The sequence below is a fragment of the Rhinatrema bivittatum genome, chromosome 5, assembly GCF_901001135.1.
Source record: "Rhinatrema bivittatum chromosome 5, aRhiBiv1.1, whole genome shotgun sequence".
In the NCBI taxonomy this organism is placed as follows: domain Eukaryota; kingdom Metazoa; phylum Chordata; class Amphibia; order Gymnophiona; family Rhinatrematidae; genus Rhinatrema; species Rhinatrema bivittatum.
The window spans coordinates 215399741-215416299 of NC_042619.1; the positions used below are offsets into that span (position 1 = coordinate 215399741).

Below are 16559 nucleotides of genomic sequence, written 5' to 3' on the forward strand. Positions count from 1 at the left end.
ACCTCCCACAGGGATGTGTGGAAGAGGGAGTTGGCATGTGCTCAATACAGGGAAGTCAAAGGCCCGCCGCAGGCCCAGGAGGTGGGGCTACAGTAGGTCTTTGCTTTCTCGGCTGACGAGGCTGAGGCCTGTTAGAGGACCGTGCAGGACGAGCCCTAGTTGACGGAGGGTAGTAGCGGCGTGGTCGAAAGAACGACTTCTTAGAGTCCTTCTTTTGCGGTTGCTTGGAGGTCACCTCAGGTGGGACAGATGAGAGTTGTTTCAACGTCTCATGGTGGTCTTTTAACTCCGCCACAATCTGTTGAATTTGCTCTCCAAACAAATTGTCGCCTAAGCAGGGCAAATCAGCAAGACGATCTTGGACCTCTGGGCGAAGGTTGGATGACTTTAACCAAGCCCAACGTCTGGCTGAGATGGCTGTGGCTGAAACCTTCGTGGAAGCATCGAAAATGTCATAGGCAGTCCTAATCTCGTGCTTCCCTGCCTCAAATCCCTTGTGAAGAAGGGCTTGAAGCTGCGGTTGGTATTGGTCCGGCAACGTGTCAGCATAGTCTTGCATCTGCTTAAGGATGGCTCTGTTGTATTGAGTCATGTAAAGTTGATATGAAGCTATGCGTGAAATCAACATAGCTCCATGATACACTTTCCGTCCCACACTATCCAGGAACTTGTTGTCCCTGGTAGGTGGGGTAGAAGAGTGCGGCTTAAGACGCTTGGCCTTCTTCTGCGCGGACTCAACCACAACAGAGCGATGATCCAGTTGAGGTTTTTGGAAACCTGGTGCTGACTGGACAAGGTATGTGGAGTCAGCTTTCTTGTTAACTGGTGACACCGATGAAGGAGATTCCCAGTTTTTCTTGAGCAGATCCAAAAACACCTGGTGTATAGGGATGGAAGTGATGATTTTTGGAGCATCCAGAAATTGAAGTAGTTCCATCATCTGGTGTCTGTCATCAGCTTCAGATTGTAGTTGAAAAGGTACAACTTCTGACATCTCTTTCACAAAATTAATGAAAGATAGATCCTCAGGAGGAGATCTTTTTCTACTCTCTGTAGGAGATGGTGGCGAAGGCAAATCTGTGTCAGAAGAGGTATCATCATCATCACCCCAGGTATCGTAGGGATCATGTGGGGCTTGTAGCCCTGATGGACCTGGCTGAGGCTCTGAAGGCATCGATGGAAACCGAGGTGGAATCGGTGTGGTAGGTGGAACCAGAAATGGCATCGATGGCTTCGGTGCTGCCGATGGAATCGGTGCCTGGCGCGGAATCGATGGAGCCGAAGGATAAATCGGTGGAGATATACCAGAAGGTACCGATGGAACTACCCCAGAAGGGGGAATTCGAAACGGTGTTTCTCCTGCCGATGAGAAACCAGTCGGAGACGGTGGTGTTGTCGATGGCACTGGAATCACCGATGGAAGGGCCGTCATGAGTGCCTCCATGCGGCTCAGTAGTGGTGCTAGCGCTTGTATCAACGGCTCGGTGGTCGGTTCTCTCCTCGGTGGTGAAGCCGGTGCCGGCGTCTGTGCCGGGGGCGGCACTGGAACCGGTGCCGGAGACGGTACCGATGGAGGTTGTAATTTCTTCATCGCTTTCTCGATGGCCTCCTGGACCAGCCGGTCCAGTTCTGCCCGGAGACCAGGGGTAACCATACCCGGCTCGACGGGAGAGGGAGGCTGAGGCAGGGCCGGAGGGACCACCGTAACCGGTGGGATCACGGCCCCCACACCCCGAGAGGGTGAGGGTTTCCTCGATGCCGGCGAACGAGATGTGGAGGGCGTCCGGTCTGTTCGCGGCTTCTTCGTCGGTGGCTCGGCTTGAGCAGAGGTCGATGGCTGTGGATCCTCGACAGGCCGAGACTTGTGCCGTCGATGGCGGTGCTTTTCCTTCCGATCCCCTCGCCCATCCGGGGAAGGGACGGGAGTAGACGGCCGAGAAGCGATCGATGGCGGACGGTCACCGGAGGGTTGACGATGATGGTACAACTTCGACGGTGCCGGTTCCGATGACGTCGATGCTATCGATGGCGTTGGGGTGGGTGCATGGAAGAGGAGCCCCATCTTCTCCATCCTGGCTTTGCGACCCTTGGGTGTCATTAAGGCACATTTGGTGCAAGTCAGGACATCATGCTCACTACCCAAACACATTACACAAACCCTGTGGGGGTCTGTGATGGACATAGTCCGGGTACAATCCGGACAACGACGGAACCCCGTTGCCATGGCTGGAAGCCAAAATTTAGGCTGGGGATCGGTAAGTGCCAACAGGCCTCGAGGGCCAAATTCGACGGCAGTCGATGGAAGAAGGCAAAAAACTTACCGGGTTCCGTAAGATGACTAAAAAATTTGTCGAAGGGAGACCCCTGAGGGGCAAATTTTCTTAGGAAATTAATTTCCAAATTCCTGTCAGGAACGTGGTTAGAGAGCTCCTTTCACCGCGTGGCAACTGCTGCGCGGAAAAAAGAAGACTGAAGGGAGACCCCTGCTGGCTGCAGGGTCAGTGCCTTGCTGGGCATGCCCAGTAGGGGCCAGTCAAAGTTCTATTAAACTTTGACAGAAGTTTTCCGTGGTGGGCTCCATCCTCGATGTCACCCATTTGTGAGGACAACCATCCTGCTTGTCCTGTGAGAACACCACGTTGCATAGCCTTGCAGATCTCAGCCATGTGAACCGCTCTCAAACAGGCCACCAAAGCCACCAAGGCTCTGACAGAGTGAACCTTGACATGGCTCCCAAGTTGCAGTCACACTTGCACATAGCAGAAAGAAATGCAATCCAGCAGCCAGTTAGACAAGGTGTGCTTGGCGACTGCAACTCCTAATCTATACTTGTCAAAAGAGATGAGTTGTGTAGACTGCCTGCAGCCTGCTGTTCGCTCCTTGCAGAAGGCCAAGGCTCTTTTGCAATCCAAGCTGTGCAGAGCCTGTTACCCTGGTGCGAATGAGGCTTGGGAAAAAAGGTGGGTAGCACAATCGACAGGTTAAGATGGAATTAGGCAGGAATTTAGGGAATGCGCAGAGCTACCCTATCATGAAAGAACTTTGTGTATGGTGGGCATGACACCAACGCCTGAAGCTCACAGATCCTGTGCACCAAAGCGACCGCAACCAAAAACACGACCTTCCAAGGTCAGGTACTTTAGGTCACAGGAGCACAGTGGCTTGAAAGGATCTGTCATGAGCCAAGCCAATACCACACTGAAGTCCCAGGATGCAGCCGGAGACCGCAGGGGAGGCTTCAACTGAAGCAGACCTCGCATAAAATGCCCCACTATGGGTTGCACAGAAATGGGCAAACCATCCAGACCCTGATGGTAGGCACCGATGGCACTCAGGCGCAGTTTTTGTCTTCAAGCCAGCATCCGACAGATGCAGCAGGTAATCAAGCAGCTTCCGTTTGGAGCAGGAGAACGGATCCAGGCCGTGACTCTCACACCACACAGAAAACCTCCTCCACTTCAGGCCATATGACTTCCTGGTGGAAGGCTTTCTGGAAGCCACCAGGATCTGAGACACATCATCCGACAGGTCAAGAGGCTGCAGAATTAACCACTCAAGATCCAGGCCATCAGAGATGACACCCTGAGGTTGGGATGGCGCAGCCTGTCCCGATCCTGTGAAACAAGGTGGGGGAAAGTCCTGAGACCGATCGGTTCCCAGACCGAAAGATCCTGCAGGAGCAGGAACCAGATTGTCTCTGCCAATGAAGGGCTTTGAGGATTGTGGTCCCCCTGTCCTGCCGGAGCTTCAAGAGAGTCTTCATCACCAGAGGAAGCGAAGGATATGCATACAGAAGGCCCTTGCCCCATTGGCGGGCAAAGGGATCCAAGGCTGGTTTGTCATTCCCCCTGAACAAGGAGCAAAATTGTTTCACCTTGCTGTTGCAGGGGGAAGCGAAGAGATCCAAGTCCGGGGTACCCCAGAAACAGAAGATTCCATCTGCTACTTCCTGATTCAAGAACCATGCATGGGGTCGGAAAGCTCGACTTCAGCTGGTCTGCACCATGTTCTCTGCCCAGTTAGATACATGGCTCATAGCAGTATACCCTGGGACTGAGCTCATAACCAAATCTTAACTGCCTCCTGGCCTAGGAGGAAGAACCTCATACCTCCCTGCTTGTTCATATATCACATCTCCACTTGATTGCCAGTCTGGATCAGGACCATTTTGCTGGACAGGTGACCCCTGAACACCCAAAGTGCGTAACGTATCGTTCGAAGCTCCAAGAGGGTGAACTGGCACTGAGCTGACTACAGGCCCTGCGTGCGGAGGCCCTCCACGTGGGCGCCCCAACCCAGGGTGGACACATCCATGGTAAGAACAACTTGGGTAGGGGGAGAATGAAATGGAACTCCCTGTTCCAAACTGGAGAGGCTCTCCCATCAAGACAAAGAGGTGAGAAGATCTGGAGTAACATGGATGCGTACATGGAGGTCCTGTGTGGCTTTCCGCAATTGGGACCGCAATGTCCACTGAGCTCTGTGCATATGTAAGCAAGCCAAGGGAATGAAATGGACAGACGCAGCCATGTGACGAAGGAGTCTGAGCATGCGGTGGGCCAAGATTCCTCCCCTCCCAACTCCTGCCAGGGATGCCAGCATGAGTGCCCGGTCACAAGGAAGATAGGCTCGGGCCCGAGCTGTGCCAGCCGGGCGCCAATAAAGTCCAAGTGAGGGGACAGAGTAAGACGGGACTTCAGGTAGTGGGTGACAAACCCTAGGGACTCCAATACCCGAATGGTCAGGTGCAGGGACCAAAGCACTCCCTCCTGGGTGGCACTCTTGACCAGCCAATCGTCCAGGTAAGGGAAAACCTGCACCCCCAGACAGCGGAGGTGTGCCACCCCTACTGCCAGACACTTGGTGAAGACACGTGGGGCCAAGACAAGGCCGAATGGCAACACCCTGTACTAGAAATGCCTCTCACCCATGATGAACCGGAGATACTTCCTGTGACCGGGAAGATCTCGATGTGGGTATATGCGTTTTTCAGATCAAGGGAGGGGAATCAGGATGCCCAGAGACAATTTTGAACTTTTCTCTTTGTAGAAACTTGTTTAAGGCTGTCAGGACCAAAACAGGACGAAGTCTCCCTGTTTTCTTTCAGGCCGATACAGAACGGTACGCTCAGCCGAGCGCACCGTTTAGCCCCGCGTTTAGCCCCTTATACTGTAAGGGGTAACAGCACATGGGAAACACGCCCCCCCCCCCCCCCCCCCCCACCCCCGAAACTAATAGCGCTCATCACATACAAATGCATGTTGATGAGCCTATTAGTCACCCGCAATACAGAAAGTAAAATGTGCGGCCAAGCCGCACATTTTACTCTCAGAAATTAACGCCTGCCAAAGGTAAGAGTTAATTTCAGACAGCACCAGGCAAGTGTACAGAAAAGCAGAAAAAACTGCTTTTCTGATTTAATATCATAGCGATATTAAGTCGGAGGCCTCAAATTTAAAAAAAAAACAAAAACAAAAACTAATTAAAAAAAAATCTGCCCGCAGGTTGGAAAACGTACACTCAACTTTGCTGGTGTCCGTTTCCGAACCCGTGGCTGTCAGCGGGTTCGACAACCGATGCTGGTAAAATTAAGCGTCGGCTGTCAGACCCGCTGACAGCCACCGCTTCCACCAATAAGGAGACCTAGGGACGCGCTAGTGTCCCTAGCTCCTCCCTATTAGCGCAGGCCCTAATTTAAATAAAGAATCGCACGCCCAGGAGAGGTGCCTGGGCGTGCATCGGGAGAGCGGGCACTCGCCTCGGAGTGCCGGCTCTCCTGCGGACTTTATTGAATGGGCCTGTTTGGAATCAGGAAATAGTGAGAGTAAAACCGCCGCCCTTGCTGCTGCAGTGGAACGGGTTAGATTGTTTTGGACATTACAAGGGCTGAGAGCTCTGTCAAAAGTATTTCCTGATGAGAGGACAGACCAATAGGGGCATCGGAGAGAGGGACCTACCGGTCCGAGGTGACATTGGGTCAGCGGTTCACAAAGAACCGTAGCCGACCTCCGATTAGAGAGTCTGGCACCAAGGGTATGGTCAATTGGCTTGTGCTGCCCCGCCACCAGTCAAAACCCCTTAGTGGGGCTCGGCTGGGGTGTGGGCTGATGTCTGGGCATCCACTATCTAGGACAGCCCCAAGAGCCTACACGCTGAGAATGGGCCCGAGAGGCAGGAGGATAATACTTTCTTTGGCAATAAAAGGATCTCCTCGGTCCCTGCCGCAAGGACTTGCTGGCTGAGGACTGCGGATCCGATGTACTGGCAGATAGATGCTGAAGGGTCTCATGGTGATCCTTCAACTGAGCCACAGCGTCCCTTTCATCTTATCACCAAAGAGGTTCTTGCCAATACACGGCAGGTCTGCGAGCTTCTCTTGGACCTCCAACCGGAGATCAGAGGCTCAGAGCCAAGCCATCCTGTGGGCACCAATGCCTGCTGCTGCCATCCTAGCTACCATTTCAAATATCGTAGGTGGAGCGCACCACATGTTTGCACATTCCAGGCCCTGCTGGACAACTGCCAATAAAGCATACTGCTGTTGTTGGGTCAGGCACTCAGAATTCCTGGACCTGTTTCCAGAGGTTCCTGGAGTATTGCATCATGTAGAGCTGGTAAGAAGCAATATGGGCGATCAACGTGGAGCTCTGAAACACCTTCCTACCCAGTGCATCCAACGCCCTGTGCTCCCAAGCCAGAGGGACGGAGGTGTGGGAACGGGGCCGCTTGACCTTTTGTGGGCAGACTCCACTACGACAGACTTGTGAGGGAGTTGGCGCCTCTCAAACCCCAAAGCATGCTGTACTAAACAAACAGTATCAGCCTTCTGATTCATCAGAGGCATGGAGATGGAATGAACCCAAATCTTCAGGAGTAATTCCTTGGACGGGAACAGCCACCACCTCCTTCAAGGCATCAAACTGGAGAACCTCTAGCATCTTATGCCTGGCATCTCCTTCCATCAATAGCTGAAATGGAATGGTTTCTGCCATGGCCCAGACAAATCCCGGAAAGGTCAGGTCCTCAAGTGGGAACTGGCAGCATTCCTCTAGAGGGGACAGGTCCGAGGGCACTGCGGGCACAGAGGCCCCCGAAGGACCTGGAACTGGACTAGGCAACGCTAGCTGCGGAACAAGGGCCTCGACAGTGCTGTGGCTGCGACTGCCCTTCCTCCTCCTCGGAACCCACAATGGAAATTGCAACCAGACCCCTGTTCAATGTAACTATCTTCTATACAATTGTTTAATGGTTTCCCCCCTATTCCATTGTAACCGGTACGATAAGACTTGGTCTTGAGCATCGGTATATTTAAAAAAGTTAAATAAATAAATAAAATAAAATAAAAAGGTGGCTGCTGGGGCACAGACGGAACCCCAGGCACTGGCAGCAGCTGCACAGGGAAGACGTCAAAAAGAACATTGAGGCACTCCAGCAGCGATGCTAACATCGAGGATGCAGGCTCCGGTACCGTTGGAAGCACCAGTGGGTCGGTGGCTCGATGCCCTGCAGGGCTTGGACAACCACCAATTGCACCCTGCGTTCCAACTCCTCTTGGAAATCCAAAGACAGGACGGAATGAGGAGGGGGAGGCGTCAACAGAGCTCTCTTGGATCCCCAAGGGAAATCAGTGCCCAGCACCGGTATTGGTGAGTTAAACCTGGGACTCCCTGGTTCGATGGAGGGTGGTGCCACCTTCTCCACAGGGTTGCTTCGAGGGCATCACAGCAGGTACCAGTGCCGACCCAAGCCCAGTGCCGTACGAGGACGGAAACTAGTGGCAATGCTTCCGGGACTTCCCACAGTGCTGTTCTTTCCCTGGCGCCGAGGAAGGAGAAGATCCTGAGGTCCTGAATCATGAAGAGACAAGACAACGGCCAATCCCCGGCACCTCTCTCCAAAGGCCCCGGCAAAGGGGTTGGACAGCGATGGCTCGCTGTCCATTGGTTCTCCTCAGCCCTTTGGAGTCTATGCCCCTGATGCCGGAGTCGAAGGTTCAGATTTCTTCAAACCAAAGAGCTTCTCCATTTTATCCAGGCAGGTGTGCAAGCCCTTGGGGGTCATCTGGTCACAAAAGCGACACCCCTGAATGTCTTGCAATGCCCCGAGGCAGAGGATATACACCTTATGTGAATCCGTGAGGACATGGTCCAAGAGCACTGGAGGCACAAAGAAACCCCGAAGACGCCATTACAAAAAAGGCCCTGTGCGCGTTCGATGACCAGCGACCACTGAAGAAGTGAACCACCAGGAATCAACTGCACAGAAGAAGAAAAACTTACCATGCTGCCCGATAAACTAAGCCAGGGGATGGAGAGGGACCCGGCACAGGTGGTTAAAAAAAAAAAAATTCAATGCAATCAGGAAAAAGCTTTCCAATACTAAAACAGAGCACGAGCTTCACAACCGCGAGATGTCAGTGCCACAGAAGAGACTGGAGAGGGACCCCGTATGGACGTGGGGATAGTGGCGTGTCTGGCTCCATCTGACGTCACCCATGTGTGAGGACTACCAGCCTGCCTGTCTAGGAGAAGCCACTGAACTCAAACAAGGAGTTCAACAACACTAGTCTAAGGACTGAATTGACACTTACCAGTATTCCCTGGAACACTGAGCCAAGCAGGACCACCATAGCACAACAATTCGGCAGCCAAGGGCAGGAAGGTGGATCCACCTGTCTGAACTAAAGAAAAGTAAATTATCAGCTAAGTAGTAATTTCTCCTTTCTTAGCGTTCAGACAGGTGGATCCAGAACCAGTGGGATGTACTAGAGCTACTCCTGAACAGGGCGAGAGGCTGCCTGTGGTCCAGTCAAAACGGCACATGCAAAGGCTGCATCCTCCTGAGCCTGAACATCCAAGCGATAATGCCTGGAAAAGGTGTGTAAAGAGGACAATGTCGCAGCTCAGCAAATGTTGATGGGAGACAACAATCTAACCTCCGCCATGACACTGCTTGAGCCCTAGTAGAATAACCCAGAACCTGACTAGCCAGCAGCTGGCTCAGCAATCCACATCCCACGGCCATGACTTCCTCCTTAATCCAGCGGGCTAATGTAGGCTGCGACGCCTGCTCACCCTGTTTACTTCTACCATGAAGAACTAACAGGTGATCCGTCTTCCTGAGAGGTTTATTTATTTATTTATTTGATGAGTTTTATATATCGTTATTCGGTTGAGCCATCATAACTGTTTACAAAAGTATACATTTATCTTGTAACTGCACAGTAATATGAACGTTAAACAGATTCTTAACAGTTGGGTTTAGAAACATTCATATACCTCAAGATGTGCCTCAACATCCAAGGGCAGTAAGACAATATTCCTCTGCATCTCTTTCCCTGTCCTGAGTTGGCAGGGAAATGGACTGATTCAAGTGAAAATCAGAGACCAATTTTGGCAAAAAGGAAGGAACAGTATGCAGCAGGATCACCCCCGGAGTCACTCGTAGAAACAGCTACCAGCAAGACAAGGCCTGCAGTTCGGATATTCGACAGGTAGAACAAATTACCACAAGAAACACAGTTTTTAAGTTCAGTAACATCAAGGAAAGGTTACGCATCATTGAAAAGTAGGGCCCGCTAAAAAATCCAAAACTAGATTACGACTCCACAAGGGCACTAGTAACCGCACAGGAGGATGAAGATGCTTCACACTCCTTTCAAGAAACGGGCCATATCTGGATGAGCAGACAAGGGTCCACCATTCACCGAAAACAGGCAAGAGCCACCATCTGTACATTTAATGACTTAAGGGCTAACCCTTTACTTAATCCATCATGCAAAAGTTCCAAAATGAGCAGGATCTTAAACCGAATGAGGAGGAACCCCTCGATCTTCACACCAAGCCTCAAACTCTAGCCAAACCCAAACATAGGCTAAGGAAGTGGAGAACTTTCTTACTCATAGCAAGCTGGCAATCATTGCAGTAGAATATCCACACCACAGCAACAGAGTCTTCTTAAGGGCCATACCTTAAGACAAAATCAAATCAGATCTTTATGAAGAATAGGCCCCTGCCATAACAGATCCCTGTGCACCAGAAACCGGAGGGGAGAATCCACCAGGAGGAGCCTTTGCATTTCTGCATACCATGGTCTCCTGGGCCAATCTGGTGCCACAAGAAGCACCATCCCCCTGTTACTCTCAATCTTCCAAATCATTTTGCCCAACATGGGCCATGGGGGAAAAGCATACAGCAGCTTGCCCTCCAGCCACTCCAGCACAAGGGCATTGATGCCCAAGGACTTTGGATCTCTCCTGAAACTGAAGAAACTTAGAACCTTCACATCGCAAGAAGTCGCCAGCAGGTCTAGAAACAGAAGGCACCAGCAATCCACTATTAGCTGAAACATCTCATTTGACATTTCCCATTCTCCTGGATCCAGACTGTCTGCTGAGAAAATCAGCTCTTACATTGTCTTTTCCTGCAATGTGTGTAAATTAATAGATCTCAGCATCCTTATTTTATGTGCCCTATTGTAAACCGTTGTGACGGACCCCTTCTTAACGACGGCATAGAAAAGTTTTAAATAAATAAATAAATAAATGTGCGAGGCTGAGTTCTCCAGAAGATGCACTTCCACCCATTCCATAAGTTGGGCTATTTCCTGTGACACTTGCTGGCTCTTAGTTCCTCAATGCTGATTGATGCAAGCCACTGTCGTTGCATTGTCAGACATTATCCAGATCGCTCAACCCTGCAATCAGTTGCTGAACCACAAGCATGCCAACCGGACTGCACAGGCTTCCAGCCGATTGGTGTTCCAGAGAGATTCTTCTGCACTCCAGCGCCCTTGCGCTGTCAGCTCCTAACAGTGAGCTCCCCAACCCTGGAGTCTCGCATCTGTTGCGAGTACTGGCCAGTCCGGTGATCTTAGGGAAATTCCCTTTCTTAGATGATCCGTTTTTAACCACCACTGCAGGTGAGTGCAGACCTCTATCACTAGGTGAAGCCAAATCTAATAGTCCTGAGACTGTGGGCTGAAGAGGAAGCATATGCGCCCTTGTCCACAGCACCACCTCCATCAATCAAAGCACCTGTAGGTAGGACCACACACGGGTATATTGTGTTCATTGATAGACACACTTGCGCCATTGGCTTCTGAATACGGCTCTCCAGCAGGCGAGCCCTGTTTTGTGTCTAACCGAACACAGAGGTATTCTAGCGACTGCAATGGCTGAAGATGGCCAGGTTCACCACCCAACCTAGCTCCTGCAACAAGGAGATCACCTTGCGCAAAGTCCGGAGGCTCTCTTCCAGACTCTTAGCCCAAATCACCTAGTTGTCCAAGAACAGGTGTACCAGAATCCCATCCTTTCCCAACTCCTCCACCACCACCACCATAACCTTGGAAAAATTTCTGGACGCAGTGGCCAAACGAAAAGGTAGCACTCAAAACTGATGATGATACCCCAAAACTGCAAAACACAGAAATCATTGATGCTCTAGCCGGATAGGAATATGCATGGGAGAATCTGACAAATCCAGAGACAACAGAAACTTCCCCAACTGTACTGCCATTATCACTGAGCACAAGGTTTCCATGTGAAAACGAGACACACGCATATGATGGTAGACCCCTCTGAGATCCAGGATGGAACGAAAAGAGCCCTCCTTCTTGGGCACAATGAAATAAATGGAATATTGGCCAGTATTTTCTTGAGAAGTGGGCATTGGAACCACAGCCCATAGACAGAGAAGTTTTCACACTCTACTGCCTGTCTCTTCTACGGAGAATTGCAGGGATCATCATGAACACATCCCGAGGACACTGTGAAATTCCAACACATAACCATCTCATATCACCTCCAGAACCCACTGGTCTGACATGATTTTAACCCACCTCTGATAAAAGAGAGAGATGACCCCTATCTCCTGATCCTGGGGGTGGATCGGCACACCTTCATTGGTAGGTGCGGGGGTAACCACTACCCGAGCCTGTGCCCCGTCTGGACTGCCAGGGACAAAAAGGATCAAGACCTACCCAAAGTTCAAGCCCTCTGAAAAGCCACTTCTCTGTAGGGTCAAAAACGTTTGGATCCCTAGTACGAAATCTCATGCTGAAGGAGCGCATCTGTTTCTTAGCCTCTGGCAACTGAGGATCCTGGGACTCACCCCACTTAGTGGCCATTTTCTCCAGCTTGCTCCCAAACAAGAGTGAACTTTTAAAGGGTAACGTCATAAGGTTAGACTTGGAGGTTGCGTTGGCCAATCAATTTCTCAACTGAAACCTGACCGCTATTGCCAAAGCCATCCCTCTGGCTGCTGCTGGTTCCATCACTGCCCTGGAATTCATAGCAGATTCATCAACTTCCTGAGAGAGAAGTAAACAAGAGCGAGTCACCAGGGAACAACAAGAAACTATCTGCAAATTCATTGTCATTGCTTCAAAGGCCTGCTTAAGGATAGTCTCAATTCTCCGATCCTGTGCATCATTCAAGGTAGCACCCCTTTCTACAGGAATAGCTGTTGGTTGGTAGTGGCACACACAAGCAAATCCACTTTCAGAAGGCGCATTTGGTCTCTCACAGCTGGATCCAGGGGGTACAGTCCTTCCAAGACTTCCCCCTTTAAAATTAGCTTCCACGGCACCCCATTCAAGATCGATCAATTCTTGAATGGCTTCATAATAGGGAAGAAACATGAAGCTTTACGCAAACAAATCAAAATGGGATCTTTCTTTGGCTCACACATGGATTCAGTACCAGGTACTCATCAAAATGGGATCTTTCTTTGGCTCACACATGGATTCAGTCCCAGGTACTCATCAAAATGGGATCTTTCTTTGGCTCACACATGGATTCAGTCCCAGGTACTCCCAGCATCTTCAATGCATGGAAATCAGAGCCAGTAACACCTCTATGAAAGAACTGCAACATAGTTCTATACGGCGCCAATCCCAGAGAAATTTCCCATCTTCCAGGGAGTAAGGATTGGCTTCATCAGCCATACCATCTGGGTCCCTATCAGGAAGACCAGCTGCAGATCTAGGCATCCTCAGACACTTACCCACAGCACCAGGTGTGTGGGGTTTCACTACCTGCAACCCTGATCTGTTAAGATTGGCCGGGGTAGAGGACTGCGCCTGACGAAAAGACTGCAGTCCTTGAAAGAATTCTAACTAAGAAAAGGCAGAGGGATCCATGCCAAAACCAGGGAGCATCTTTCCTGAACTACCTTCCCCTGCTGATGAACCAGTTAAAGGAGCTCCAAAGTCAGGCGACTCTTCTGGCAGCTCTTTTCTCAGTACTGCATCAGGCTGGGAAGAACCGGGCTTAATAAAATCAGATGAAGACAATTTCCCCTGGGCCTCCAAGCAGCACTGACACTAGTTTGAGGGAACGCCAGGTTGAGATGCCTGATTATTACAAGCAGCAGAGAGGGTAAGGTGCTTAGGTTTCTTTGCTATAGATGCCATCAGTCTGTTAGTACGCTCTAACAGGCATCTGAGAAGTGTGCGTCCAGTTGTATTCACGCTGCAGAAAACTAAGCACCCAAAAATTAGGTGTCCAAAATTTAGGCACTCAACACTGTGCTTCAATGAGGGACCAAAATCTGAGTTCCCACAAGGTTGCTCAGATTGTGCGCATAGATAAGCATATGCGAGTGAATATCCAGATAAATGCCCCTAACCATCTGGATGCTCAACCAGGCGTACAAACTGGGTGCACAGTTGGACACACAACCGGATGCACTAGCAAGATGGAACCAAAGAGGGCAGTCTAAGCGCAGGAAAAAATGCGCAAAACGCTGCAGCAGCCTACCACATGGCAAAGAAGAAAAGTCTGAGAGCGGGGCCAAACCAAAAGGCTGCTCAACCCGCCAGGCTGCCCATGCCCCCTAAAATCCTGGAGGCGGGAATGAATGTCGGGTCAGCACGCTGAGCGGGGAGACGAGAAATTCCTACAAACACCCCCCCCCCCCTTTTTTTTTTTTTTTTTTTTTTTTACAGCTAAGTCCACACTAGCTGAAAACCAGCTACCCGACCAAGGAACTCATCAGAGGGAGGGATCCAAAGATATCACCTGAGGAATTCTCGACCGAGGGAGGGACCATAAGATATCACCACAGGATAGTGGGGCGAATAAATTTCCTTCTTTTCTCTCTTTAAAACTTTAAGCAATCCCTAGAAGGGAGATGCACATGCACCATCTGCTGTAGACTGAGAATACTGGCATGTTGACATCAGCTTTGCTCCATCTCCATCTGCTGGTAGAGGTACATAACTCACTGGTTCTGGATCCACCTGTCTGAATGCTTAGAAACTCAGAAATATAAAGCCAGACAGCAGAGTTGAGTACATATTTATTTCTTCCTATACAAAAGTGAAGTGCTATACAAATCACCCTGCATGAAGTATGTTCAGATCACTTACTACTTTCTAAGACATATTACTTTTGGAAACAGTGAAGAACATTTAAGAATACTCCTTAACAAGACCTTACCAAGAGTCTATCATTTAAAAGAAAACAAAAAGTACAGTATTATACAAATATAGCACTGTTGTGAAATATATAGATATGTTTGCTTACACACTGCTAATGCCCAGATAAAGTGTATTTTGAATGACATTTTTGTTGTTTCTCCATAAGTCAAATATATTTTCACGTTATAAACACAAGAAAAATAAGACCAGTTTGACAAAGCATTTCTTTAACAAAAGAGTATAAAATATTTAGCAAACCAAACAACCTTACATGAATAAAATAAAACTGTCTGCTTCTATTGCTTGAATTACTTCATGCCAATAGAAGATATCAAAATGGTAAGTTACTGAATCCAGTGCATTAATATAACCCACAATTCTCTTGCAGTCTGATGGAAAAAGAGCAGGTGATGAGCTTAACATTACCTTAAAACAATCAAAAAGGTGATCAAGTTGCTCTGGGGAAAAATCCCATGCCAGTTTTGCCAGGAGATCATGGACATTCTTCACAATGGCCTCATGCTTCCCTGCCTAAAAAAACAAAAGTTGTTTCTGAATTCTATCAACTTAAATATGAGGCTTTCCATGCATTTCAAGGTTTTGTAAGATTTAATACTTTACATTTTTAAATTCTGCTTTTAACTTTTGCACATTCATTAAACCCAATTCCTACATTACCTGTGCAGCCCAGATATTGTCTAGGTCTTGGAGAGTGAGTGCTTTCTCTTTGATGACAAAACGCAAAATCTTCTCCAGCTTTTCTACATATTGAGGCTGATGAAGGCTATCACGCAGAACTATTGACAAAATATTATTCTGCTGGATCCATTCCTACAGATAAATTGGAGAGCTCCATCAAATCAAGGAAAACATGTCTGCTAGAGTCAGTTACTCCTCTACAAATCTCATTTGTATTAATTTGTAATACACCTTCAGCCTATTGGAAACAGTGGAATATAAAAGTATGACAAAGACAAATCTAGGGTGAAAATAAAAGTAATAATCTTCCCAGAGAAAAACAAGGCATGAATACAAGAGTCATGAGATGAGGCTGAAAGGGGGTAGGACTCGGGAGTACTCTTATGAAATTATTATTTATTTATTTTTTTGACAGAGAAGGTGGATTGTGGATCAACCTTCCAGTGGAAGTGGTGGAGACAAAAACAGTATGTGAATTCAAGAAAGCATGTGATGAATACAGGGGATCTCTAAGGAAGTGATGCTAAATTAATCGGACAGTTGGGCTGACTGGATGGGCCATAATGTCTTTTTCTGCCATCATGTTTCTATGAAATCCACTTCTCCGTGTCATGTACATACTAGAGGTGTGCATTCGTTTGCACCGTATTGGCGATTCACAACGTATATTGCACTATTCGTAGTATTCGTGGGGAAGCGAAACGTATCGCGATTCCCCACGAATACACGAATCTTCGCCAAATTATACGGCCACCTAAATAAAAATTTAAACAAACCCCCCCCCCCCCACTCTCCTGAACCCCCCAAAACTTACCAAAACTCCCTGGTGGTCCAGGGGAGGTCCGGGAGCCATCCCCTGCACTCACACCCTTGGTGCCGGTTTCATCATGGCGCCGATAGCCTTTGTCACAGGGGCTACCGGTGCCATTGGTCAGCCCCTGTCACATGGCCATCGGCGCCATCTTGTGCTTCTACCATGTGACAGGGGCTGACCAATGGCACCAGTAGCCCCTGTGACATAGTATGGGCAAAGGCTATCGGCGCCATTTTGAGTACTTGCATCGGACGGCCGGAGTGCAGGTCGTCGCTCCGGGACCCCTGTTGGACCCCCAGGGACTTTTGGCCAGCTTGGGGGGGCCTCCTGACCCCCACAAGACTTGCCAAAAGTCCAGCGGGGGTCCGGGAGCGACCTCCTGCATGCCGGCCGTCCGATGCCAGTACTCAAAATGGCGCGGATCGCCTTTGCCCTCACAATGTCACAGGTACCAACGGTCGGCCCCTGTGACATAGTGAGGGCAAAGGCGATCGGCGCCAATTTGAGTACTGGCATCGGACGGCCGGCGTGCAGGAGGTCGCTCCCGGACACCCGCTGGACTTTTGGCAAGTCTTGTGGGAGTCAGGAGAACCCCCCCCCCCCCCCCCAAGCTGGCCAAAAG

General features: G+C 49.6%; 1 protein-coding gene across 1 annotated transcript in view; it reads right to left on the reverse strand.

Annotated features, from left to right (window-relative positions):
• USP9X (ubiquitin specific peptidase 9 X-linked) overlaps positions 1-16559 on the reverse strand; it is a 723495-nt gene that overhangs the window by 514190 nt on the left and 192746 nt on the right. The window contains 2 exon segments of the mRNA XM_029603145.1: positions 14851-14955; positions 15103-15255. Coding sequence (XP_029459005.1) covers positions 14851-14955; positions 15103-15255 — 258 coding nt within the window.